This window comes from Ranitomeya imitator, chromosome 1 (genome assembly GCF_032444005.1).
Source record: "Ranitomeya imitator isolate aRanImi1 chromosome 1, aRanImi1.pri, whole genome shotgun sequence".
Classification (NCBI taxonomy): Eukaryota; Metazoa; Chordata; class Amphibia; order Anura; family Dendrobatidae; genus Ranitomeya; species Ranitomeya imitator.
In genome coordinates, this window is record NC_091282.1 from 77,406,039 (window position 1) to 77,433,687 (window position 27,649).

Consider the following 27,649-nt stretch of genomic DNA (forward strand, 5'->3'; position numbering starts at 1 on the left):
AGAATTTGCTGACACATTTATTAATTTTTATTTTAATGCAACTAGCTCACATTATCATTGGTGACATTCTGATAAATGAAAGAGTAAAGCAAAAATAGATATAGAAAGAAATATCCAAGACAGTTAAGGCTTGCAAAGTGAGGAAAAAAAGAATACTAGCGTGGCTTCATGTCAGTAAAATAAATCATTTATAGCAGCCTCTTGGTCTTTTTATCAATCCATTTCATGTAGTCTTTTGTAAGACGGGTGTAGACATCTGCACCACTTGGAGTCCCGCACAACATAGGTCCAAAAGAAATGATACCTTTAATAAATCCTCCGCAAATTAATGGTCCTCCGGTATCACCCTACAATGTACAAATTTAGATTCGTTAAACTTCCCTATGCATGTTTTGTGTTAGAACTATGAGGTGCTGAGAATGTATTTTGAAGTACATAGGTAAAAAAAACACAGGCTACCATTAAAGGTGGAATTGTCATCAGATTTTACAATTCAAACTAGAAACAGTATTAAATAACCTAAAGAGATGATCTGGAATATGAGCTGGTGTGCATGCAGCATGTAAGCACATGTTCACACAGGTCACTAAACAGACAAAACCCAAGATAAAAACAAAATAAGCAAATACCCTGCAGTAAGTAAACAATAATAGTGCGTGAAAATATTATAGCATACTTCGTTAACATAATTTTTTTTAATCAAAACCGTGTAAATGCCATCCCACCACGTCACAGTGACCCTATTTAGGATGGTCCTAGCCTCTAGTATTAAAAGCTTACCATTTGTTAAGTGACGCGCATTTGCATAAGGGCTCAAAAGGGCTGACCTGGTTAGTGGACAGGCAGCCATTGGGAACTACATGAATGTAATGTGCAGCTCAAAGAAAAGGCAGGCCACACCGGAAAAAAAACATGAGATGAACTGGAATATAAGTTGGTATGCACACAGAATGTAACCGCATGTTCACACTGGCCACTAAACAGACAAAACCCAAGATAACAACATAATAAGCAAATACCCTGCAGTAAATAAATACACAGGAGTTTATATAGTTACTGCAGGGTATTTGCTTATTATGTTTTCATTTTGGATTTAAACATTATTAAATATATGAGGCTGATGCCCTTACTTTGATAATCCATATCAGAATGGCTATGAAACCCTTTATAACATTATAACTCATTCTCTGCCCACTTTGCCTGACTGACAGCTCCTCAGTGACCTCCTCCCTGCTGCTGAGATCTCACACTGCTCAGTACAAGCTGCAGCCTCCAGGCAGGGTGGATGGAGATTGGATACACTTGGACTCATTGCTATTTAATCCTATAGTTTGAAAAATAAAATACATCCATTCTGTCATAGATTTTCAAAGTAAATGCACCAGTATCATCAGGTCTAACATCTATTTAATGATATATGCAGTTTTTGTTATTATGAAACCTGATGACAAATCTGCTTTAAAGTGTTTAGAGTTCAGAACCAGTAACTGGAAACTAATTCATTATACATCTTCAGTCTCAGTTTTTCTCCACTAGTGGCTTTTTTTTCTTTGTGCTTTATAACAAATCCATAATTTTCATACATTTAGTGCAAGTTTTTTTTTTTTTATTTGCCATATGTTTGAAAAGTCTTGATAATTGCAACATACTCGTTTGGAAAAAGAATGCCAAAGACCAAAAAAAACACCCCAAAGTTTGGAAAATACCAGATTCAAAGAGTGGAATTCAGTTTGTTCAGCATTTTTGAACTGACCTTTTTAAAAAATCTTTGCGTCAAAATAAGGACTAAGGAGCAAAAAGATGTTGCAAAAAACTGTCTGTTTTTTTACCCTAAAAAAAACATGGGAAACCATGGATGACATAACAGATGACGTGATTCCATCTGTCATCACTGGTGTCATTGGTCACACGTCATACAATATTGATTGACTGGCGAGGACCATAAGGGAAGGATTTTACTGAGGTATCACATTGCCTGCTCTTTCATAAAATTCAAGCAAACCTCTGCTGGAAGTATCTTATCTTAAGAGTATAAAATAACCATGATGACAAGGATCATTGAAGGCTGTCTTTTACATTAAAGACTTCATCCCCCTCAGTAGAAAGCTAGCTTGAAATGTTTTGAAGGATTTCATAGATTAAAAAGTATCCATGCCTTCAAGTCACTTTTCAGAATAAGTTGTCATTTATATGTTGTGGGGAATATCACTATTTCTGTCCGTAATATGATTTCTAACGTGCATTTTTCATCATTTTTTCTTTACACACTCTATCACTAATTTTCAGTTGTCACTGAGCTAGTGTGTGGAGGCTAGCTGCTACGTCTCCTCCCATACACTAGACACACATAAATATGGTATTCCTGCTCTGCTGTCTTTATGTAGCACATATTCAGAATCCGTAGCAGCATTGACGACTTCATACTGAGCAGTGAAAATGTGAAACAGTGTACTGAGCAGTGTAACTGTGAATCTAGCTCTAAGATTAGATAAAACACTAGAACTAGAAATATCAATTCCATCTTTTTTCACTGTACTTTAATAGGCTACAGTAACCTGATCCCTCAAAGAGTTGGTAGAGCATATTTTAGCAGATTGTGTAAGTGAATGATGAGTTCAGGAGGTTTGGGAGTCGAACAAGTGGTTGATAAGCAGGAAAAGAACATATTTCTCTGGGAAATATATTACAAAGTTTTCTATTTTACCTTATACAATTGATTTATGCAAAGGTTGATGAAATAGCAGCTACAATTTTCAGATTGGAATTCACATCGATGGTTTACCAATATGGAGACTCAACACTCACATTACAGAACCCCCGTACAACATCCTTCTCCATGGTGCACATCATGTCCTTTGTGATCTTCACAACTGGTTTCCACTGGGAAGCACATGACTTCCGATCTATGATGGTTACTCTAGCCTCCATCAGTTTGTCAGCAGTGTTGGGTTTTTTGTTGTCAGTCCTTCCCCACCCTGCGATGGTACAGACACTGCCGGGCTTAACGTCATCAAACTTCTCGGGAAAGTGAACAGTGTTGACCGCTTTAGTTATATTCGCTTTACCTGACAACTAAATCCAGAGACAGATATCAGTGATATGCAGGTGGCAGCAATGCTAAAATATGCAATGATTTATACACTAAAACACTGCTCAGAATTGTCACCTTCACAAGTTGGAGGTTATTAATGTGTTTGTCTTTATTAAATTTCTCATGTGAGATTGTTTTCACAACTTTGAATTGCTGTCTTCGGTCGTCTTTAGTATTCTTGATGGAGTGAACCCCGAGATCAACAGTTGTCGTCTTATCTCTATAAAGATGCAATTAAAATTTTAAATCTAAGTAATTATTTTTTTTTTCTGCAGTTGAGCGAAGGACGAGATGAATGTCCAATTAAGAAATATACATTTACGTCTAAACACTCTCAAAGAATCCGTGCACTGATCTAGGGAAGGTATTCAGAAACAACCATAGATTATTTAAAGCAAGGTTATATCTTATCAAAGGGCCCTATTCATCAAAGTTTTTACACAAAAATTTTAGGGTAAAAAGCTTTGAATAGTCGCAAAAATTTTGGCATAACTTAAGGCTGTAAAAAGTTTGGGACTTTTAGGCTGCCGTCACACTAGCAGTATTAGGTCAGTATTTTACATCAGTATTTGTAAGCCAAAACCAGGATTGGAACAATTAGAGGAAAAGTATAATAGAAACATATGCACCACTTCTGTATTTATCACCCACTGCTGGTTTTGGCTTACAAATACTGATGTAAAATACTGACCAAATACTGAATGTGTGACGGCAGCCGTAGAGTTCCCATGCCATTTTCATCCAGCTCTGAGAAAATAGGCAGAGCGGGACAGGTGTGACCGCCACCTGCTAAACTCATCACAATCAGCGAAATTCGTTATGCCACAAATCGTACTCCAGTATGGCGTAGACTAAGATTTCTGGTGTGGCGCACACAGAGGCACATGCCATTAGTTAGACGCTCTTGATTCATTAAGTGGCATGTGTTGAAATATTGCCATTTCCACACTGACTACAAGAGTACACGCAACAAAATGACATTCCTAAGATCCTGTTTTCTCAGCTTTGTTGTGTAGACTGGGACAGGTTTAGCGGAGAGATGAAAAGTTAATTTCAGCTCTATTTGTAAAATCAATACAACATAAAACCACACATGACACTACTTACTTCAAAGTTACTTACAGTAATAAACTTCAGCAAATTGGTTCTATGGATCTACCCAACACAACAGTTTTTATGTGATCTGGTGAACGAAATATTCTCACAACACTTTTTTTTAAAGATATTAATAAAAATGAGTTTTATTGACAATTCACATCTTATTTTAGTAAACCACAAATTCACCTTTTTTTCAGATCTGACAATCTACAAATAGAATGGCTAATTACTTGCACATACAATGAACCAACTGACTGTTAGAGCTATATCTCTAGTTGTCACCTTCCTAGATGGCTGCTAAATGTTCCCAAAAGAAAATGTATGTGTACATGCAGTAATTATAAATTCATTGACTATGAAAAACAAAACAGGCTGACTTTCCAGTTAAGTAATTATCTACAGAGAAACTATTACAACTGAAAATCTTGATACACTGACTAATGGTTACATCTTTGAAACACTTGTGGAAAAAAGGGCGTTTTAACAATTCCTATAGTCATGCAGTATATTTCCCACATAGGAATATTTTAGAAGAATGATAAGAAAACATCTGGTCATCCTTAGAGACAATAAAATTATTGGAGAGAAATTAAGACCTAAGGCCGAATTCAGTCAGCCATTTTGAAAATTGGACCAGTCGTGACAGCAAATTGCAGTGGTGACTGTCTTCATGTGCATCTCCTTGTGCTCATCCACATTGTGGTCAGAAGAAGGAGCTACCTTTATATTGAATGCATTATTCTGGGCCATAAAATGGACCAAAGTAAGATATACTGTGATTTTTCTCCATGCAAACAATTTTTCCACATGCACTTTAACAGTGGCTATAATGTGTCCACATGCTCTCCGTGTGCGGTCCATCTCGTAGATGGAAAGAATACGGACCACTTATATGCTCAACTGGAGGAACCCTAATCCAGAGTTTGTTTTTACTAAAGCCACAAATATTGGAATTGTTGGAAATCCAACAATAAAAAGGCATACTATAACTAAAATGCAAAACATTCTTAAGCAGTTCAGAGTTTTGTCCTTATTTCCTGGTTGCAATGCTCCTTGAATGACAGTAGTGATCCAAAAGCTTTAATGGACTGTCAATGCTTGCTCACACTGTTAATGGACTGTCAATGCTTGCTCACACTGTTATAAGTATCACAATGAAAGAAAAAAAAAATCTGAGACGTCGGGTTCTCACCAAGAGGAAACACAATACTGTAAGTCCAAGTATGTAGAAAGCAGAGGTGGCACTCACCAGTCTAGAAAATCCATGCTTTATTGAAAAAACACAAACAGTTAAAACATCTTCAACGGGAGAATGTGAGATGGAGTATGCGAGTGACGATGGCCGTTTTGCGCTGTTGCGCTTCTGCGAGTCAACCCGTTGACCAGTAGAAGCGCAACAGTGCGAAATGGCCGTTGTCATTTGCATACTCCATCTCCCGTTGAAGATGTTTTAACCGTTTGTGTTTCTTCAATAAAACATGGATTTTCTAGACTGGTGAGTGCCACCTCTGCTTTCTACATACTTGGACTGTTTTAACTATGTTTACAAATAGACATAACAGGGTCTTTGATCATGTATGCAGCTCAGGAAAGTGAGAGCTATGATTAGGAGAACTGCTCTGGAAACTGCTGGTGTTGGGGGATTGTAGTTCTACAGAAGTGTCAGGAGCTGAGAGCGAAAGGAGGAATATAATCATATACAGTGGGTACGGAAAGTATTCAGGCCCCTTTACATTTTTCATTCATTGTTTCTTTGCAGCCTTTTGGTAAATTCAAAAAAGTTCATTTTTTTCTCATTAATGTATACTCTGCACCCCATCTTGACTGAAAAAAACAGAACTAAAGTAATTTTTGCAAATTTATTAAAAAAGAAAAACTGAAATATCACATGGTCATAAGTATTCAGACCCTTTACTCAGACACTCATATTTAAGTCACATACTAAATTCAAAAAAGTTAATTTTTTTCTCATTAATGTACACTCTGCACCCCATCTTGACTGAAAAAAACAGAACTAAAGTAAATTTTGCAAATTTATTGAAAAAGAAAACTGAAATATCACATGGTCATAAGTAGTGTTGAGCGATACCGTCCGATACTTGAAAGTATCGGTATCGGATAGTATCGGCCGATACCCGAAAAGTATCGGATATCGCCGATACCGATATCCGATACCAATACAAGTCAATGGGACACCAAGTATCGGAAGGAATCCTGATGGTTCCCAGGGTCTGAAGGAGAGGAAACTCTCCTTCAGGCCCTGGGATCCATATTAATGTGTAAAATAAAGAATTAAAATAAAAAATATTGATATATTCACATCTCCGGCGGCCCCTGGACATCACCGCGGGTAACCGGCAGGCTTCTTTGTTAAAAATGAGCGCGTTTAGGACCTGAGGAATGACGTCGCGGCTTCTGATTGGTCGCGTGCCGCCCATGTGACCGCCACGCGACCAATCAGAAGCCGCGACGTCATTCCTCAGGTCCTAAATTCCTAGAATGAGGAGTTTAGTGCCTGGGAATGACGTCGCGGCTTCTGATTGGTCGCGTGGCGGTCACATGGGAGGCACGCGACCAATCAGAAGCCGCGACGTCATTCCTCAGGTCCTAAACGCGCTCATTCTAGGAATTTAGGACCTGAGGAATGACGTCGCGGCTTCTGATTGGTCGCGTGGCGGTCACATGGGCGGCACGCGACCAATCAGAAGCCGCGACGTCATTCCTCAGGTCCTAAACGCGCTCATTTTAAACAAAGAAGCCTGCCGGTTACCCGCGGTGATGTCCAGGGGCCGCCGGAGAGGTGAATATATCAATATTTTTTATTTTAATTCTTTATTTTACACCTCACTATGGATCTGATACCGATACCCGATACCACAAAAGTATCGGATCTCGGTATCGGAATTCCGATACCGCAAGTATCGGCCGATACCCGATACTTGCGGTATCGGAATGCTCAACACTAGTCATAAGTATTCAGAGCCTTTACTCAGACACTCATATTTAAGTCACATACTGTCCATTTCCTTGTGATCCTCCTTATGATGCTTCTACTCTTTCATTGGAGTCCAGCTGTGTTTAATTATACTGATAGGACTTGATTTGGAAAGGTGCACACATGTCTATATAAGACCTCACAGCTCACAGTGCATGGCAGACCAAATGGGAATCATGAGGTCAAAGGAACTGGCCAAGAAGCTCAGAGACAGAATTGTGGCAAGGCACAGATCTGGCCAAAGTTACAACAGAATTTCTGCAGTACTCAAGGTTCCTAAGAGCACAGTGGCCTCCATAATCCTTAAATGAAATAATTTTGGACCACCAGAAGTCTTCCTAGACCTGGCTGTCCAGCCAAACTGAGCAATCGTGGGAGAAGAGCCTAGATGAGAGAGGTAAAGAAGAACCCCGAGATCACTGTGGCCGAGCTCCTGAGATGCAGTAGGGAGATGGGAGAAAGTTCCACAAAGTCAACTATCACTGCAGCCCTCCACCAATGGCAGAGTGGCCTGAGGGAAGTCTCTTTTCAGTGGAAGGTATATGGAAGCCAGCATAGAGCTTGCTAAAAAATACATGAAGGACTCAGACCAGAAATAAGATTCTCTGGTCTGATGAGATGAAAATAGAACTTCTTGGTGATAATTCTAAGCGGTATGTGTGGAGAAAACTAGGCACTGCTCATCACCTGTGTAATACAACCCCAACAGAGAAACATGGTGGTGGCAGCATCATGCAATGGGGTGTTTTTCAGCTGCAGAAACAGGAAGACTGGTTGTCATTGAAGGTAATATGAATGTAGCCAAGTACAGAGACATGCTGGATGAAAACCTCTTCCAGAGTGCTCTGGACTTCAGACTTGGCCGAAGGTTCACTTTCCAATAAGACAATGATCCTAAGCACAGCTAAAATAACAAAGGAGTGGCTTCAGAACAACTCTGTAAACATTCTTGACTGGCCCAGCCAGAGCCCGGACCTAAACCCAATTGAGCATCTCTGGAGAGACCTGAAAATGGCTGTCCACCAACGTTCACCTTCCAACCTAATTGAGCTGTAGAGGATCTGCAAGGAACACTAGCAGAGGATCCCCTAATCCAGGTGTGAAAAACTTGTTGTATCATTCCCACGGAGACTTATGGCTGTACAAGCTCAAAAGGGTGCTTCTACTCAATACTGAGCAAAGGGTCTGAATACTTATGACTAGGTGATATTTCAATTTTTCTTTTTTTTTAATTTGCAAAAATTACTACATTTCAGCTTTTTTTCTGTAAAGATGGGGTGCAGAGTGTACATTAATGAGAAAAAAAATGAACTTTATTGAGTTTACCAAATGGCTGCAATGAACCAAAGAGTGGAAAATTTAAAGGAGTATGAGCACTTTCCGCACCCACTGTAACTGCTGTATATAAATAAAGGGGCTGGAGAGAGATAACCGGGATGTTAGGAGTTAACTTCACTCCTGTAATGTAACAACTGATCATATTTAGACAGGGTCTGTAGGCTGAGCTCCATGGAAACATGTTCTACACGCTGCAAGACAAAAGCTCTCACAGCAAGAAAATGAAATCAGAAAGAAAAAGCAAGTCAATTGCAAACTTGCTTATTTTAATGCTGCCTAACTATCTAAAACAATAAAATGAGCATACCCATTTACCAGTAATCTAAATTTCTATCATTCAAGCTTTTGTTTTCTAATTCAGAAATCACTAAAAGTCTGATGGCTAACAACCCCTTATTACAGGATGTAAGCACAAACGGACACCATGTCAGACACCTTTCATTCAGCGAAAACAATACTGACAGGAGCGCCCCTCAGTCAACTATTATAATTCTTGTTTCATTTGGATTATGCACAAAATAAAAGCTAACACCCAACAGAGGTAATAGCCATGAGATACGGAATAAAAGGAACTAGTGCCTCATAACGGTAAGGTGATAGAGCTGCACTACCAATATAACAATACTGGTAAAGTAGGATGAGCGTTTTAAGTTTGTCATTACTGCATTGGTAAAGGTCCATTTGGACTACAAGAAAACCATGTATGAGATTTCCTAGGAACGCTTGTTTCATGACAATGTTGCAGTGTAAACAGGCTACCAATCACCCTACGAATGAAAAAAATGCTTGTTTGTTGGGTGAAATAATCTCTTGTGCTGTTCAACAGATAATCGTTCTCGGCAGAGCATGGTCCTATGGAACGGGGACTTCTTGCACAAAAACAATGGCAGGCAGCCTACGCACACAGAACAATCTATTGCAGATCATTCAGTACGCATTGGAAAGCATAATCTTCCCGTGTAAAGGGTTTGGCTAGTTGGTTTTTAATCACATGATGTCACAGAACTAATGGAAAAAAGAAGAATTAACTAGGTAGAAAGGAAAAATGAGCGATTGTAAGTACACAGTACTATATAATATGATGTAATATATTAGGATGAGGAAAACCTTGATGGGAGGAGGAGCTCCTAATGCTAATGGACCATTATTTCTCCTTTGTAGTCTTGATGTTTATTTGTAAATAGATGGTGTAGATAATAGCATAGTACACACAGGTAAGGGCTTTCAAAGTCCCCCGCCAAACACAATATATTGACATTTTATATTTACTGCAGGTCATTTATCAGCTTTGTTGTGTAGACTGGGACAAGTTTAAAGGGATCCTGTCACCAGGTTTGTCCCATATGAGATAAGACCACCATCTCTCAGCCTTGATATACAGCATTCTAATATGCTGCATATACTGTATATCCCCAAATCGGCCTGCAAGACAAGAATAAGAGCTTTTATTATACTCAACTACAGGGTGGTCCGGTCAGATGGGCATCATTGGACGGATTAGGGCATATATACAGCATATTAGAATGCTATATATCAGGGCTGAAAGGTAGTGGTCCTATTTCATATGGGACAAACCTGGTGACAGGGTCCCTTTACTTAAATCATAAAGTAGACCTAAGAAAAAGTATAAAACCACTATTTATTGTTTAAAATCAAGGCGACGAACCCAACCCATAGTGACCAATAAACAAAAACAAACCAAAAAGCATACAAAAACGTGCTATAAAAACACCATTGAACTAATGGGGATGGCTATATCACCCTAGTCAGGTAAACTAGATGCTCCCCTGCCTAGCTGCGGAGGTAGACACCCTATCATTGTATCTGGCCTCCTGAAGAGCCGTGGCAGGCGAAACGCGTTGAGGCGTTCATTATTGATGGCGGTAGTGCGGACATGCCGACAGATGAGTACTGATAGTTTATATATATACTAATGTCTTGAGAATGACATAGTAACTGGTGGTGTATCAGGGGTACTTAATGAGGATGCTCCAGTCGATGTGAATTAGATAGTTCGGTCTGGTAGCAATATATCCAATCTCTTTTAGCTACCCGCTATTGTCCACCCAGTACCGGAGTACTATCTGTTGTGCTGACATATGCATTTCACCTACCGCCATAGGTGTCTATTATCTTCCTTGTTCGTTTTGGGGTATAGGCTTTCCCTAGTACAGTAGATCTCTGTATAGTACTAGAGGACCCTTTAGATGCTGGGTAGAGGTGATCATTAGGTGGTGTAGGGTACACTAGGGCCCCTAGGGACAGTCATCGTGGAGTGGGGGCGCCAGTACGTTCCCCCTAGGGTGTCTACCTCCGCAGCTAGGCAGGGGAGTATCTAGTTTACCTGACTAGGGTGATATAGCCATCCCCATTAGTTCAATGGTGTTTTTATAGCACATTTTTGTATGCTTTTTGGTTTGTTTTTGTTTATTGGTCACTATGGGTTGGGTTCGTCGCCTTGATTTTAAACAATAAATAGTGGTTTTATACTTTTTCTGAGGTCTACTTTATGATTTAAGTTGTATGTACCTCGTGCTTATATAAATTTTTGAGAGTACGACAGGGTCCCTTTAACAACGGATGAACCAGTTAAAGGGATTTCCATTAGTTTTATGTTGCTGGCCTATCCTCCTCAGGATAGGTCACCAATATCAGATTGTTGGGGGTGCAACACCTGGCACCCCCACTGATTAGCTGTTTCTGGTGCTGGCAGCAATCAGATGTGATCAGAAATACGCAGTTATGTCAACTGTAAAATGGCCACAATGGACTGCAGATCTACGCCCATTCATTTGAATAGAGACAGCTGTGCAACATCCAGCTGCAATCACTATACAGTTTACAGAGCTGTGCTGTGCAGCTCCTCAACTGATCACATCCGACTGCCACTGGCACAAGGATCAGCTGATTGGTGAGTATACCATGTGTTGCATCTCCACTGATCTGAAATTGATGACCAATCATAAGACTAGGTCATCAATATAAAAGAAATAAACAACCCCTTTAATGACTGCTCTGCTGTATTGCTGGAAGTTTAACCAGCAGAGGTAAGGTTCTCCATAAATTTTCAATATCACCACCTGGTCTCTGGGGAAGGGAGATGCTAGGGGATGCCCTTCATCACTGATGAAGCACACTTGGACTGGGTCGCGGTTAGCAGTGGGGTACCACAGGGGTCAGTATTGGGCCCTCTTCTTTTTAGCATATTTATTAATGACCTTGTAGGGGGCATTCAGAGCAGAATTTCAATATTTGCAGATGACACTAAACTCTACAGGGTAATCAATACAGGGGAGGACAATTTTATAGTACAAGATGATTTATGTAAACTAGAAGCTTGGGCTGATAAATGGCAAATAGGCTTTAATGGGGATAAATGTAAGGTCATGCACTTGGGTAGAAGTAATAAGATGTATAATTATGTGCTTAATTCTAAAACTCTGGGCAAAACCGTCAATGAAAAAGACCTGGGTGTATGGGTGGATGACAAACTCATGTTCAGTGGCCAGTGTCAGGCAGCTGCTACAAAGGCAAATAAATTAATGGGATGCATTAAAAGAGGCATAGATGCTCATGAAGAGAACATAATTTTACCTCTATACAAGTCACCAGTTCGACCACACTTAGAATACTGTGCACAGTTCTGGTCTCCGGTGTATAAGAAAGACATAGCTGAACTAGAGCGGGTGCAGAGAAGAGCGACCAAGGTTATTAGAGGACTGGGGGGTCTGCAATACCAAGATAGGTTATTACACTTGGGGCTATTTAGTTTGGAAAACGAAGACTAAGGGGTAATCTTATGTTAACGTGTAAATATATGAGGGGACAGTACAAAGACCTTTTTGATGATCTTTTTAATTATAGATCTGAAACAGGGACAAGGGGGCATCCTCTACGTTTGGAGGAAAAAAGGTTTAAGCATAATAACAGACGCGGGTTCTTTACTGTAAGAGCAGTGAGACTATGGAACTCTCTGCCGTATGATGTTGTAATGAGTGATTCATTACTTAAATTTAAGAGGGGACTGGATACATTTCTGGAAAAGTATAATGTTACAGGTATATACACTAGATTCCTTGATAGGGCGTTGATCCAGGGAACTAGTCTGATTGCCGTATGTGGAGTCGGGAAGGAACTTTTTTCCCCAATGTAGAGCTTACTCTTTGCCACATGGTTTTTTTTTGCCTTCCTCTGGATCAACATGTTAGGGCATGTTAGGTTAGGCTATGGGTTGAACTAGATGGACTTATAGTCTTCCTTCAACCTTAATAACTATGTTACTATGTTACTTCATGGACACAAGATGTTGGTTGACATATTTTGCAGAGAATTCAACACATCCCCTTTAATATATATATATTGAAAACAGGAAAGAGATATTATACATGGCTCTAGTTATACAGATTGCAATGGTAGAAGCCCTATGTAAATGAGTTAGAGGTGATGACCCTGGTACAGATTTTGCATTGGGGTCAATACATTGTAATGTTTGTAGTGTATGAATTTACCAAGCTGATGTGATATAGATATTTTCTAGAGCTTCATGAGTTTTTGATATTAATGTGATGACTCTGTGGGTGTGAACTTGTTTTCTTCACACTTGCAGAAGGAAAGTTCACAGTTCTCACTGGTAATGAGACTTATAGGCGACAACTGTTTTTGTTTGAATTAACACAATTCTGAACCAAAGTCGTCTTCTTTGTCAAGTTCTCCAGACTTTTCTTTTTCACCATCTTCCGATGGATGGACCAGAGGTAGCTCCACTATTATCTTACTTTCACCCTCTATAGATCTACAATAAGACAGAAGCCAAAGTGTCCATCAACGCTAGTAGCTCTGACATAAATAGCTTTGCATGCAGTGAAATTTGAAGCAGAAGTCATACAAATCCCATGTAATGAAACGCCCAAGAACTAATCAACAGATACATGGTTTATGGTAATTTTTGGTAGCATTACCGACAGTGGAGGTCTAGGCACAGAAGAATCACTGCCATGAGATACCAGCTGTGCCAGTACAAGATGGTCCTTAAAACAAAAATACAGGATAACAAAAGAAACATATGTGTCATATAAGTCACAGGAGCTAATAAATATCAACTTATTAGCATTCATATATCAGTGACCACATGTATGTAATCACAATTTACACAAAACAGGAGAGCGATAATCACAGAAAAATACTTAATTGCAATATAATAAAAAATCTTTATCTCCTGAATGCAATAAATATAATGCCGACCAACAAGTATCACAAACACGACACATAGCTGTTGTCAATGGCATTATACTAACACAGGCACCCAGGCCCCAATGATAAAGTGCAAGTGCAAAGAAGTAAGTCACAAAATATGCCAATAAAAAAAATTAAATTAGCATCCAGGATGAGATATAGGCCTCGATTCATTATGATTGGCATCGTGCATGTCAGTCTTTATGAACGGGATAGCTGGAGTGAGATAAATCTAATTCATTAAGAGGAGCATGTCACTTAGTGATTTAGGTGCATCTAACAACTGCACCTCATCCAGACATGTCACTCCAGTCTCCATTTCTGGAAAAATATGCGCTACTAAAATTTTCATGAATTAGGTAGGTGGGTTTATCAAAGTCCATCCTGCCCAGTTTACCCTTTTTGACAAAGCTGGCCGGGACTCTTGTGAAAACGACAAAAGTCGCCACATTTTTACTCGACTTCCAAATTCTGCAAAAAAAATTGTGACATTTGAAGGTGTTTTACATCGGAAAATTGGTGAAAACTCTTTCGGAACTCGGAACTTGTGAGTATATGAAAAGACTGTAAATAGCAGTATTGCTGTAATTGATAAGTGTGAATTAATATCAACTCCAATAGTTTACTAATAAATTTATTTATATAGCTCCGTCATAGTCCTCAGTACAACATAATTGCAATATTTGATTAGACTTAAAATAAAAAGAGAAAAAGATCCGAACTGATAAAAACTAAACACTGTGATATAAAAATAAATAAAAAATATATTTCTTCTATAATTCAAAAAAATGATGAAAGCCATTTTAGAAGTGGAGTAAAATAAGTAATGTATTGGAGAATATTTATATATGCAGATGTAACATTTTATTGTAAGATATAATGAATAAAGAGAATAGTGAATGTGTATTAGGGTAAAATAGAAGTGTGGAAAAGGAAAGGCTTCAGTAAAGGAAGGTGAAACATTTTTACAGATGAAATATAGAGAAATAAAAGAAAAAGGTTAAGTGGACAAAACATAAACCTGTGTATCTATGCACCCCACACTGAATCACTGAGAATTAAAGTGAATGCAGTGGGGAAAAAAAGTATTTTAGCCACCAATTGTGCAAGTTCTCCCACTTAAAAAGATGAGAGGGATGTAATTGATATCATAAGTAGACCACAACCTTGAGAGTTAAAATTAGAAAACCAATCCAGAAAATCACCTTGTCTGATTTGGCAAGATTCTCATAGTTGTGGTCTACCTATGATGTCAATTACAGGCCTCTCTCATCTTTTTAAGTGGGAGGACTTGCACAATTGGTGGCTGATTAAATACTTGTTTTCCCCATTGTATGCGGCTGCTGGAGATGAGACTAGTGGTTCCAAGTGGAGCAGTCTGTATGCAGAGTCATTTTTTATCTCCAGAGTCACTGGGTCAGTCTATCTCTTCCGCTCTTATGGTCAGCGAGGTCCTATCTCTTACCTCCCCCATATGTATTTTTCGAGCAATTACAAGCTTTCTAGTATTGAAATTCATGCAAATTATTAGCTGCAAATCAAAATTTTGGGCAAACTTTGGCAAAGTCAGCAAATTCTAATTTCAAAAGACTTGTTCCTGTACCACTGCTTGAAGAAAGTGTCTTCTAAAAATTGTCAGGAGGCTCAGGATTTGATTTTCAGTCCATCTTCATCCGAAAAAGATCCAACTAGCTCCTCTTTAAAAATTCTAGCCCACAGCAGTGCGCCACCTCCACCTTGCTGGTGTCTGAGGGAAAGTAGAGGTCTGTGTCCGTTACTAGTTCAGCCATGGCCCATCTATCTGGTCCATCAAGAGTCATTCATATCATTGGTCAATGAAACCTTTGAGAAATCTGTCTTCAGATATTTCTTGGCCCAGTCTTGGCATCTCCATTTCTGTGTCTTGTTCAGTGGTGACTGGGTTTCAGCCTTCCTCACCTCCGCCTTGTCTCTGTGCACTGATCACTTAGTAGTTCTGGGCCTCCAGGGAGATTATAATTCTGGAATATGTCCACAATGGAAAATAATGGCTTCCTGGTCACTTCACGTTTGATTCTTTCTGAACCCTTTCTTGCGACTCTGTTGATTATTTGCAGCAAAACTTTTGATGGTTCTGTGATTACACCCCAATATCTTAGCAATTTCTAGAGTGCTGCATCCCTTTTTATAAACAATTTTTGAGTTTTCAGAGTCAATTAGATCTTTGTGGCCCATTTTGCCTGACGAAAACAAGCTGCCTGTTAATTCTGCACACCTTGGTAAAAGGCGTTGTATCCTTAGACCTCATTCTCCTCATTACAAAAATACACATCATCTAATCCAATTCATCCAATAAGCAGTCATGTTTACAAAGTGTGGAGGAGGAAAACATGCATAAAAGTAATGCTGCCCAATAATTTTGCGCACAGTGTATATGCCATAGTAAATAATATGACACAAACATGTAAAAACGATATATATTTTGAGAAATTACAGATGAAAACACAAAAAAGTGTGATGCACATATAACATCATATGCAGAGGTCATTTATACCTGATGGAGACTGCAAAGAACCATGAGTATAGTTAAAGGGAACCTGTCACCATGACAATGCAGTCCTTTCTGCAGGCACCATGTTTTAAATCAGGGGGAGCTGAGTAGATTGATACATAGTTTTGTGTAAAAAGATTCAGTATAACCTGTGTTTTCATCATTTAAGTCTGCTATTTCGGGGATCTTCGGTCCAGTGGGCGATCCTAACAGTGACTGGCAGTTACCTGGCAGTGGCTGTCAGTCACTGATAGGATCGCTCACTGGACTGATAACACCTGAAGGAACAGAGGCTTAACCTTCATCAGGCTGCATAATTTTACAACGTTAACAGGCTGCAGAGGTACAATTGTACCTTCATATATATTTTATTGAAATTTGGCCAATATATTCTGGACCAAAACTGCAGAGATGTGATGAAATTTCAGCCCTCTACGGCTTTTCGAAAAAAAAAAGTTATTGCAATTTTAAAACGGAATAGTTACAATTGTACCTACTCGGCTGGACGAAGGTTAAATGATTAACATACAGGTTACACTGAATCTTTTGTCAAAATTCATAGTTCTCAAAATTATATAACAATCTACTCCGTTCTCTTGCTCTATAACATTGTGCCTGCAGATTAGGCTGCATTTTCATTTTTCATGACGACAGGTTCCCTTGAAAAAAAGATGATTGTGTGGGCGTGAAGTTGTTTTCTTCACACCTGCAGAAGTAAAGTTAACACTTACTAACTATGAAAAGGTTAATTGGTGAAAACTTTTTTTTGTTTGAAACAACACATTTCAGAGCAAAGTCTGGCTTCATTGTCAGGAACACTAGAAGTCAGATGCCAAGAAGTCCAGGGATTGATCAGCAGTACCCTACCCAAATAACTTGTGTTACATTCGGTGACATTTAAAAATGCAGTCAATTAAGTCCCATGTAACACATATGTCATAAAACTAGATCTAGTCTACAGTTATATGGAAGAGATGAGCAAACCAATTTTATGCGAATCGAATGCTCGGAAATTCACAGGTCCCGGTCAATTTGAACAATGTTAGATTCAATTTTTGACAAATGGCCCTAGAAACGTAAAACTCCATTTTACACATAGCAGAATGTTGCATGAGCCAAAGAAAGATTTCATGACCTCATGTGCAGCTATATTGGCTTCTCCAATATGTCGTGAAGCTATCACATCAGAAGGTATTGCACTGCCAATCATAATGGACTATTATAGCCTGTTTAAAAGCAGAGGTAGGAATGCAGCAGCCATTTTGTTATAAATCTGTATAGAGAGAAGGTGTCACAGCTCTCAGTGTAGCAAAAAACACAGATAAGGCCTGAAAACGGTGATATGAATCGATATGTCACAGATTTGTTTATTAATTTTTTTAAGTCAGCAAAGCTGACAAATTTTAATTTTGCTCACCTTTTATGTATAGCGCATAGTAATATTTGGAATTGCTCAGTGGAGGTCCAAGCACAGCAAAATCACTGTCATGTGATCCTAGCTGTGCCAGTATAAGGGCCATAGATAGTCCAGTCTACCGGAAGGGCAAGGGTGCTCTACTTCTGCTACAAGGTGATACCCACTTTCCTATATTGTTGCGACAACTTTGCTGCATTATGTAATTAACTCTGCTGCAACATTGGACCAAATCTGCAACTTTTTAATACCGGTTTGCTTCACCGACCCAGCTGTGCCATCGTTGTTCCAACTTTACTACATCAGCTCGACATCTCCTCTATAGCCCACTTCTCCATCCTGCTGCTCCAGTGACACCGGTCCTTGCAGCTCTTCAACTGTCCTATCAGACCCATGGGCTTTGAGGATTTCCCTCAACAGGGGAGATGAAGCAGAAACTTAGATAAAAAATGGACATTCATTGGTGTCATATGATAAAAAAAGGACAGATCTAGTTGTGACAAAACATTTCAGTAACCCTAGTTTATGACATCTCCAATATTAAAAGGATATTTCTTTTCAAATGTCGCAGTCCATTCAAACAATTTCAAATCTGTTCGCTGACGGTCAGATATCCCTGTGGTCTTCTTAAATCCTGGATTTTTTGAAGAGATTTGTACACGTAGACATCTTTGCACCGCCATGCAGAAATCTAATTTATATAGGAAAGTTACGGTACTTACATGACGCACTCTGCAGATGTTAATACCCAGTCTGATTTAATTAATGCTCCTCCACAAAAGCTTTTTCCACTTCTCACTAAAGCCATGTATGGACTTGAACGAGCTTCCTTACCTCCTACAATATCTGCAGAATTACCTGCAAATGACAAGAATATTGAAATAATAATTAAATAAATCAATAACTAATAAGATAAAACCAAAGACAGGTTACTCTTTATCTTTGCGTCATACGATCCAGCTGAACTCACTATTGGCTTTCTCTTATGATGTGTAATGGTTAACGTTGGTGCTAATACATCCGTCACGTCAGTAATCTGTAGTTGATGGGCCGTAATATAACACTAAGCATGTTAAACTCTATGGCATATATTATTTTGGTGCACCAAATAGTACCCTAAATTATATCTGAAAAACAGAATAGTGCTATATCATGTATGGAAACAAAATGTAAACAGAGAAGAAAAAGGGCACATGCAGATAGTAAATAGAAAAATACACTTCTCTGACATTGTTAGACATATAAGAAAAATCTAAAATCCTTTAAAAACATGAAAACATGTACTTTGCAGTAACACTGCTGGACCTACAATAGACAGGGCAACCTTAGTATAATTATAAAGTGAACACTGTATTAAGTGTACAAACACATTCCACTCCAATACAATAACTGGCCCGTGTACCACACATGCATGTATTATTATTATTATTATTATTATTATTTATATAGCACCATTAATTCCATGGTGCTGTACATGAGAAAGGGCCAGGACCTAATGGAGCTTCTGCCAGAGGGTGAGTCTAGCACAGGTAGGCCCAAATTTCCCCACAAGAGCAAGTCTTCTGTATGTCCACCCTTATCTATTGTACCATCTGTTAAGATCTTTTTCGAGATGGTTAAACAAGATATTGAAGCACTGCCCCCTAGGATAGGCATTATGCCTAACTTAACTCCCCAGGAACAACGGACCTTATCTGGCTTAAAATCTAATAAGGAATTTTTGATTAGGGAGGCGGATAAGGGGGGCAATGTGGTCCTGTGGCCTCATGAATTATATCTTGAGGAAGCAAATAGGCAATTGAGCAACCAACAATTCTACCGCAGATTACCTTCTAACCCTACGGGGGTGTTTTCCATCAAATTGAGAGCTCTCATTGATTGATAGGGCGTTCGAACTAGGAGTCATCAGTGCTAATGAACGGGATTTCATCTGGGTAGAGGAACCAATTATATCTACGTTTTATATGTTACCTAAGGTACATAAGTGTATTAACAAGCCTCCGGGTCGACCAATTGTATCTAGCATTGGAAGTCTCTGTGAAAAGGCGTGTACATATATTGACTTTTTCTTACAGCCATTTGTACTTGATCTACCATCTTATACCAGAGACTCCTCACATTTTATCAGCAGATACAAGGGGTTAGACCTATTACCAGGAGAAATTATGGTTACCTGTGACGTAGAGTCTCTCTACTCTAATATTAATCATGATGATGGCTTACGGGCGGTGACATTCTTTCTTGATCAACAAACCAACTCGGACAGAATGCATTATTCCTTCATTATTGATTTATTAAGTTTTGTTCTGAAACACAATTTTTTCTTATTTGACAGGACTTTCTATATCCAGACATCCGGTGTGGCGATGGGGGCGCGCTGTGCCCCAGCCGTTGCAAATCTTTTTTTAGGGTGGTGGGAGCTTACGTTCGTCTATGTTTCAAACCTATTCACCAGCAAGGTACGGCATTGGTCGCGATTCATAGACGACATTTTCTTCATTTGGTCAGGTTCTATTGAGGAATGTCAGTAATTTTTGGACGACCTCAATCATAATTCTCTCAATATTTTTTTGACTTATCAGTTTTCCTCCATTGCAGTTCAATTCTTGGATTTGGAGATCAAATGTCAGAATGGCAAACTATCTACCTGCCTGTATCGGAAACCAACAGCGGTCAACAGTCTGCTGGAATATCGCAGCTTTCACCCAAGACACACGAGGGATGGGATTCCGAGAGGACAGTTTCTTAGGGTGAGAAGAAACTGCACCAATGATGAGGACTTTCGGAGGGAAGCGTATGATCTTACGGAACGTTTTAGGAGGAGAAACTACCCTAAGAAATGTATCTCTCGTGCCTACCAGGGAGCACGATCACAGTCACAGGATACCTTGTTGGTCTCAACGAAGAAGAAAGCGGACAATTTTGCACGTTTTATCTCGGGATACCATACCCAGTGGAACCAGGTAAGGAGCATCCTGAATAATCACTGGAGAATTTTGACCACCGATACACAGACGGCACAGATAGTAAGCCCACGACCCTTGGTGACTGCCAAAAGGGCCCCGAATTTTAGGGACATACTGACAAGGAGCCATTATACCAGACCCACCCATAGACTTAACCGGGATATTGTCCTGAGAGGATCTTTTCCGTGTGGGAGCTGCACTGTATGTCCTTACATGCATCCCACACGGGATTTGTTTATTAATCCCACTGATCAGATGTCACATAAACTTAGGTCCTACATTAATTGTAGAACATCTAATGTCATTTATGCGATTATTTGTTCTTGCCCTCGTATCTATGTAGGCCAGACTTCACAGGAGTTGCGCCGTAGGATTCAGGGACATCTCTCGACTATTCGTACAGCGGCGGCTGATAGGGATAAGGGTAAGACTCTAACCACGGTGGCAGCCCATTTTCTGATTCATCATGCTGGGAGTTGCGCCAATACGAGGGTGATAGGTTTGGAACATCTTAGGACCTCTGGGAGGGGTGGCTCACTACACAAGAAATTGTTACAGGTAGAGTCCTGTTGGATTTACCTGCTCCACTCCGTTAAACCCTATGGGATTAATGAAGATCTCCTTTTTACAGGTTTTCTTGGATGATCTTCTTTTCCTCTGTTCGTATCAGTCTTATGCTTCAGTAGGTGGTGCATATAACCCGGTGATTGGTATACACTGTGTTCCAAATTATTATGCACAAAGAGTTTAGGGGTGATAAGGTTAGAATTTTTTGATTGTCATTTAAACTCATTGATGGTGATGTGTGTCAAGGTTGTTTATATCACTGAAAGCAATTGCAGATACCTGTGCAAAGTAGTTTGGCAGGTGTGTCCAAATAAAGGCAAGACTACTTAAGAGGGCTGTTCCACATTATTAAGCAGCCTACATTTTTAGCCAAAATGGGAAAGAAAAAGGATGTGTCGGCTGCTGAGAAGCAACAAATTGTGGAGTATTTAGGTCAAGGCATGACTACAATCAACATTGCCAAGACACTTCATCGTGATCATTGCACAATCAAGAAGTATGTAGCTGGTTCCAAGCATACACGTTTGCGTGCTGATAAGGAAAAATTGAGGACTCTTTCCAACAGGCAATTGCGTAAGGTTAAAAAAGCAGCTGCAAAAATACCTTGTCATAGCAGCAGGCAAGTTTTTGAAGCTGCTGGTGCCTCCAATGTCCCCAGAACAACAAGATGCAGGGTCCTTCAGAGGTTTGCAGCTGTGCGTAAGCCATCCTGTCGACCACGTCTATCCACTGCACACAAGCAGAAATGGCTCCAGTGGGCCAAATGATACATGAAGACTGACTTCCAAACTGTTTTGTTCACCGATGAGTGCCGTGCAACGCTCAATGGTCCAGATGGATGGAGTGGAGGATGGCTTGTTGATGGACACCCCATGAAAACACCAACAAGGAGGAGGTGGAGTAATGTTTTGGGCTGGAATCATAGGGAGAGAGATTGTCGGCCCCTTTATGATCCCTGAAGGGGTAAAGATGAACTCCATAATCTATGTGGAGTTTCTAAAACAACACTTCCTGCCATGGTTCAAGAGGAAGAACCGTGCTTTCCGCAGCAAGATCATTTTCATGCATGATAATGCACCGTCTCATGCTGCAAAAAACGCATCTGCATCTCTGGCTGCTCTGGGCATAAAAGAGGGCAAACTCATGGTATGGCCACCATCTTCCCCTGACCTCAACCCCATTGAGAACCTCTGGAGCATCATCAAAAGGAGTGTCTAGGATGGCGGGAGGCAGTTCACATCTAAGCAACAGCTCTGGGAGGGTATTCTGTCCACATGCAAAACAATTGAAGCAGAAACTATCCAAAAACTAACAAATTCAATGGACGAGAGAGTTCAGAAGCTTCTTTTGAACAAGGGGTCCTATGTGCAAATGTAACATCACCTAGAATAAAGTTTTCACTTGAAAACTGTTTGATTTCATTTTGTAATAAGCTGATAATGCTTATAACTTCACAATTGACCATTTTTTTGTTCAAAATTAAATAAAAAAGGTTGAAAACTCTGCTGTGCATAATAATTTGGAACATGCATTTTGAGTGTTTATTTTTTTTTTAAAGATACTGTTTTCATAGGCAGTTTGTTCCACAACATTGCAATTATACTAGAATAGTAGATGACTGGAAAATAACATTGACTGCAATTCAGATAGGTAATTTAGAGAAAATATGAGGAAATATTATTTGCATAATAATTTGGAACACAGTGTATAACTGGAGAATTGTACTGGTTGGTGAAGTTGGTTACGGAGACTCTTGATCGTCACCTTCAACTTTGGAAGAAAAGACTATCATGGACTACTAATAAAGCATCTTATGGGATCTTTCCCCTTATTTTTGATTTGGATGAAACCTTTCTGCTATGGAATCCGGAATACATATGGACCTCTATTGAATATACAGCAGAAATACGGATATGGACTGTATCTATATTTATCCATGGACTCCTTGTGATATCATATTATGGGAATTTGTGTTCTTATAGTATTCTGCTATCTTTACATATTAACAACTGGATTCTTGTTTAAATTTTTGGTCCATATGTGTATATATTGAGTTATTCCAGTAGTATTGTTTAAGGATATATCCATTTACTTACATAAATGTTAATATATCTGCTACTTGTGCATTTTTGAGTTGATCATATAGCAATGTTATTTGTTATTATATTTTGTGTTTTTCTTGCCTTAACATTATTATTCTTTTCCGTAGGTTATCTTTTACTATCATACCAAGCTTTACCTGAGGGTCGTTCGCTTCCGTTACCCTTTTATCTCGATGTATGTTTTCCCTTGTGCCTATTATCGGCTTGCTTCGGATATGCTGACAGTTGTGTGTCCAGAACTGTCATCATCTCTGCTCCCGGGAGCTGCGCTTGCGCGGTACTCATCCATTTGTTATCCAGCCCCTTGATACTTCATGTGCTGCCTGACCTTCTTGTCGGCGCATGCGCTTTTCTCTACTTAGTACGTATCCATTCTTTGCCCTTCTCTGCATCACTTCCGATATCCCGGTCTCCACTTCCGGCCAGCTGCAGATCGGATCAGGCAATCCAACCAATTATCAGGTATTTAAAAAGCCTTATTGGATGTGGTACAACCGCTTCCCCTGACGAAGCTGTCTTTGTACAGCGACACGCGTTGGGCTTTTCCTCCGGTCATCACTGCCCTGCGGTAGCCTAGCCTCATAGCTGAGCCGCTGCCTCTTGGTGCCTCTTTAGTGCATACCCTTGGGTCCTTGTATATCCTTGGCTCACGATCTTACTGGGTATGTTGGTTCATTGTGGACACACTTGCTTTTTTGTCTAGGATATTATTCCATTACGCACTTCCTGGATCCATAGGGATATTGTGCGGGGGCTATGCATTATATAGGGGCAGCTTTTGCTACCAGGTTTTCATTATTTTTGTGCACAATATGTTAGTATATGATATGGTGTCTTTTATATTATATTGATATTGTATTTAGGATTCATGCACGGTTGTGTATGCGTTCCATTATTGTATGGTTCTTTGCTGCACGCAGTGGGCACAACTATAACTATGTATGTACGGAGGGTGTTGTACACGATTTTAAATGTTTTTAAATTATGTTACCAATAAAGCTTTTGTAATTTTTACATATTATCTTGGTGGTGTGCGGACATTTTTGGTGGCTTCTGTTTCTTGTGTGCTTATGTACATGAGATAGATATCGTTTACAGTAAACAGGTTTACAGTGACAGACTGGTCCAGAGGGGAGAGGACCCTGTCCTTGCGGACTTACATTCTATGTATGATTTGCTCTAATGCCACTACAGTTGAGAAGACATATATGAGAACAGAGCATATATATATGAAAACATGAAAATAGTACAAGCAAATACAGCCGTGCCTGATGAAATCAATACCAATACATGTCAATGGATGTCCCCATCAAAACCTTGGTATGTACAGTGTGCAATAATAGCACTAATGGTAATGAAAACAAAGCATACAACTGTGCATGTGGAAAATGGCTGTTAGAGAGTAACCAACCACTAAACAATATGCATATAGAGAGTATAAGAAAAATACCCAGAATCTGTATGCCAAAAATACCTGGTCAATGTTGTGGTATCTAATCCATTGGGCAGAGACTATGGGGTAAGGTTGACAGACTCCACTTCACATGGACATCAGTGGAAGGAGTTACCACGGTGGAAGGTTTTCCAGGGTAACAGGGGTGTGAGCTCCATGCATATCACTGCAAAGCAGCTTCATCAAGCTGTATCCCTAGGATGTACAGTATAGACCAAAAGTTTGGACACAACTTCTTATTTAAAGATTTTTCTGTATTTTCATGACTATGAAAATTGTACATTCACACTGAAGGCATCAAAACTATGAATTAACACATGTGGAATTATATACGTAACAAAAAAGTGTGAAAAAAACTGAAATGATGTCTTATATTCAAGGTTCTTCAAAGTAGCCACCTTTTGCTTTGATGACTGCTTTGCACACTCTTGGCATTCTCTTGAGGAGCTTCAAGGGGTAGTCACCGGGAATGGTTTTCAATTCACAGGTGTGCCCTGTCAGGTTTAATAAGTGGGATTTCTTGCCTTATAAATGGGGTTGGGACCATCAGTTGTATTGTGCAGAAGTCTGGTGGATACACAGCTGATAGTCCTACTGAATAGACTGTTAGAATTTGTATTATGGCAAGAAAAAAGCAGCTAAGTAAAGAAAAACGAATGGCCATCATTACTTTAAGAAATGAAGGTCAGTCAGTCCCAAAAATTGGGCAAACTTTGAAAGTGTCCCCAAGTTCAGTTGCAAAAACAAATCAAGCGCTACAAAAAAACTGGCTCACATGAGGACCGCCCCAGGAAAGGAAGACCAAGAGTCACCTCTGCTTCTGAGGATAAGTTTATCCAAGTCACCAGCCTCAGAAATCACAGGTTAACAGCAGCTCAGATTAGAGACCAGGTCAATGTCACACAGAGTTCTAGCAGCTGACACATCTCTACAACAACTGTTAAGAGAAGACTTTGTGCAGCAGGCCTTCATGGTAAAATAGCTGCTAGGAAACCACTGCTAAGGACAGGCAACAAGCAGAAGTGACTTATTTGGGCTAAAGAACACAAGGAATGGACATTAGACCACTGGAATTCTGTGCTTTGGTCTGATGAGTCCAAATTTGAGATCTTTGGTTCCAACTACCGTGTTTTTGTGCAACGCAGAAAAGGTGAACGGATGGCCTCTACATGCCTGGTTCCCATCGTGAAGCATGGAGGAGGAGGGGTGATGGTGGGGGTGCTTTGCTGGTGATACTGTTGGGGATTTATTCAAAATTGAAGGCATACTGAACCAGCATGGCTACCACAGCATCTTGCAGCGACATGCTATTCCATCTGGTTTGGTTTAGTTGGACCATCATTTATTTTTCAACAGGACAATGACCCTAAACACACCTTCAGGCTGTGTAAGGGCTATTTGATCAAGAAGGAGAGTGATTGGGTGCTACGCCAGATGACCTGGCCCCAATCGAGATGGTTTGGGGTGAGCTGGACTGCAGAGCGAAGGCAAATGGGCCAACAAGTGCTAAGCATCTCTGGGAACTCCTTCGAGATTGTTGGAAGACCATTCCCGGTGACTACCTCTTGAAGCTCATCAAGAAAATGCCAAGATTGTGGAAAGCAGTCATCAAAGCAAAAAGTGGCCACTTTGAAGAACCTAGACTATAAGACATAATTTCAGTTGTTTCACACTTTTTTAAGTATATAATTCCATATGTTAATTCATAGTTTTGATGGCTTCACTGTGAATGTACAATTTTCATAATCATGAAAATACAGAAAAATCTTTAAATGAGAAGGTGTGTCCAAACTTTTGGTCTGTACTGTATTTCGGAAAGAATGTACCCTATCTTCACTTGTATTCGATCACAAATATGTGGAGCCTTATGTTAGAGCACATAACATTTTCAAGCACATGCCGTTTCTTACTGAACTTGTTCATCTCTCTCTGTCCATTAACTTCTCTTTCTCTAGATTCACCACAACGAGCACAATTCATGAGCTTCCCTAGTCTCCAACAGCAGCACCACTAACCAGAAAGCGAGAGTCCTATTTCTCAACGTGAGGTTCCGTATCCTCTTCCCTTTAGGGAAGCTACTTATGCCAGTATTGCTGTTGGGTAGCTTCTCTGTCACCTTGAAACAACTACAAAGGGCACTCTCTATTCGTCCCGCTTTCCTTTTCAGAGCTGCTCCATCATTTGACTGTCAGATAATTCCATACCATCCCACTAGGCTTCCTGCCCCAGACCTTGTCCCAGAAGATCACTCACTCCTTCTATTACTTTTCCTTGTCTCTATTCTGGATCACACTATCTGTTATCTGGTCTCCTGTCACTTCATAGACACCCAATTCATGCGGCTCTGGTGACTAATCAGGCCAAAGGTCTGCTTTAGCTGCAAGCTGGACCTTATTTGCCTTCCTGACCGGAAACTCCCTCTGTCCCTTCACTTTAACCTCTCCCACTCTGGGCTAGTTCCAACCATTAACTTTACTTGTCCCTATTAACTATCTGTGGATGGGCAGAACACAACTCTACTTTTAAAAACGCGTAAAGTAAGTAGCGCATAACGTTACTTTTAAAAATGCATCACTAAACACATTGCACTTCAAAATGGGTAAACAGGGCAACACCTCCTCCTTTTTACACAAGCATGTTACAATTGTATCTATTTAATAAGATGAAACTACACCTTTAAGTTAAAATCATAAAGAAAACAGATCATAGTCTTAGAAAACCTGGTGAAAGTCAAGTGTAGGATACTTACAATTTTTATCCTGCAGAATCACTGCTAGAAATACAAAATTCCAAAAAGCAAGCATTGTCCTGATGTCACGAAACTTTGCAGTAGAATGTGGTAGTGAAAGAGACCTCTTGGTAA

At 39.7% G+C, this 27,649-nt stretch overlaps 1 protein-coding gene across 1 annotated transcript; it reads right to left on the reverse strand.

The window, feature by feature from the left end:
* LOC138657621 (granzyme A-like) lies at positions 1–27,649 on the reverse strand. Its single transcript, XM_069745359.1, has 5 exons — positions 27,536–27,649; positions 18,421–18,556; positions 3,167–3,311; positions 2,806–3,072; positions 1–347 (listed from the first exon to the last, which is right to left on the reverse strand). The coding sequence occupies exons 1-5, from the start codon at positions 27,588–27,590 to the stop codon at positions 189–191; spliced, it is 762 nt and encodes a 253-aa protein (XP_069601460.1). The 5' UTR covers positions 27,591–27,649; the 3' UTR covers positions 1–188.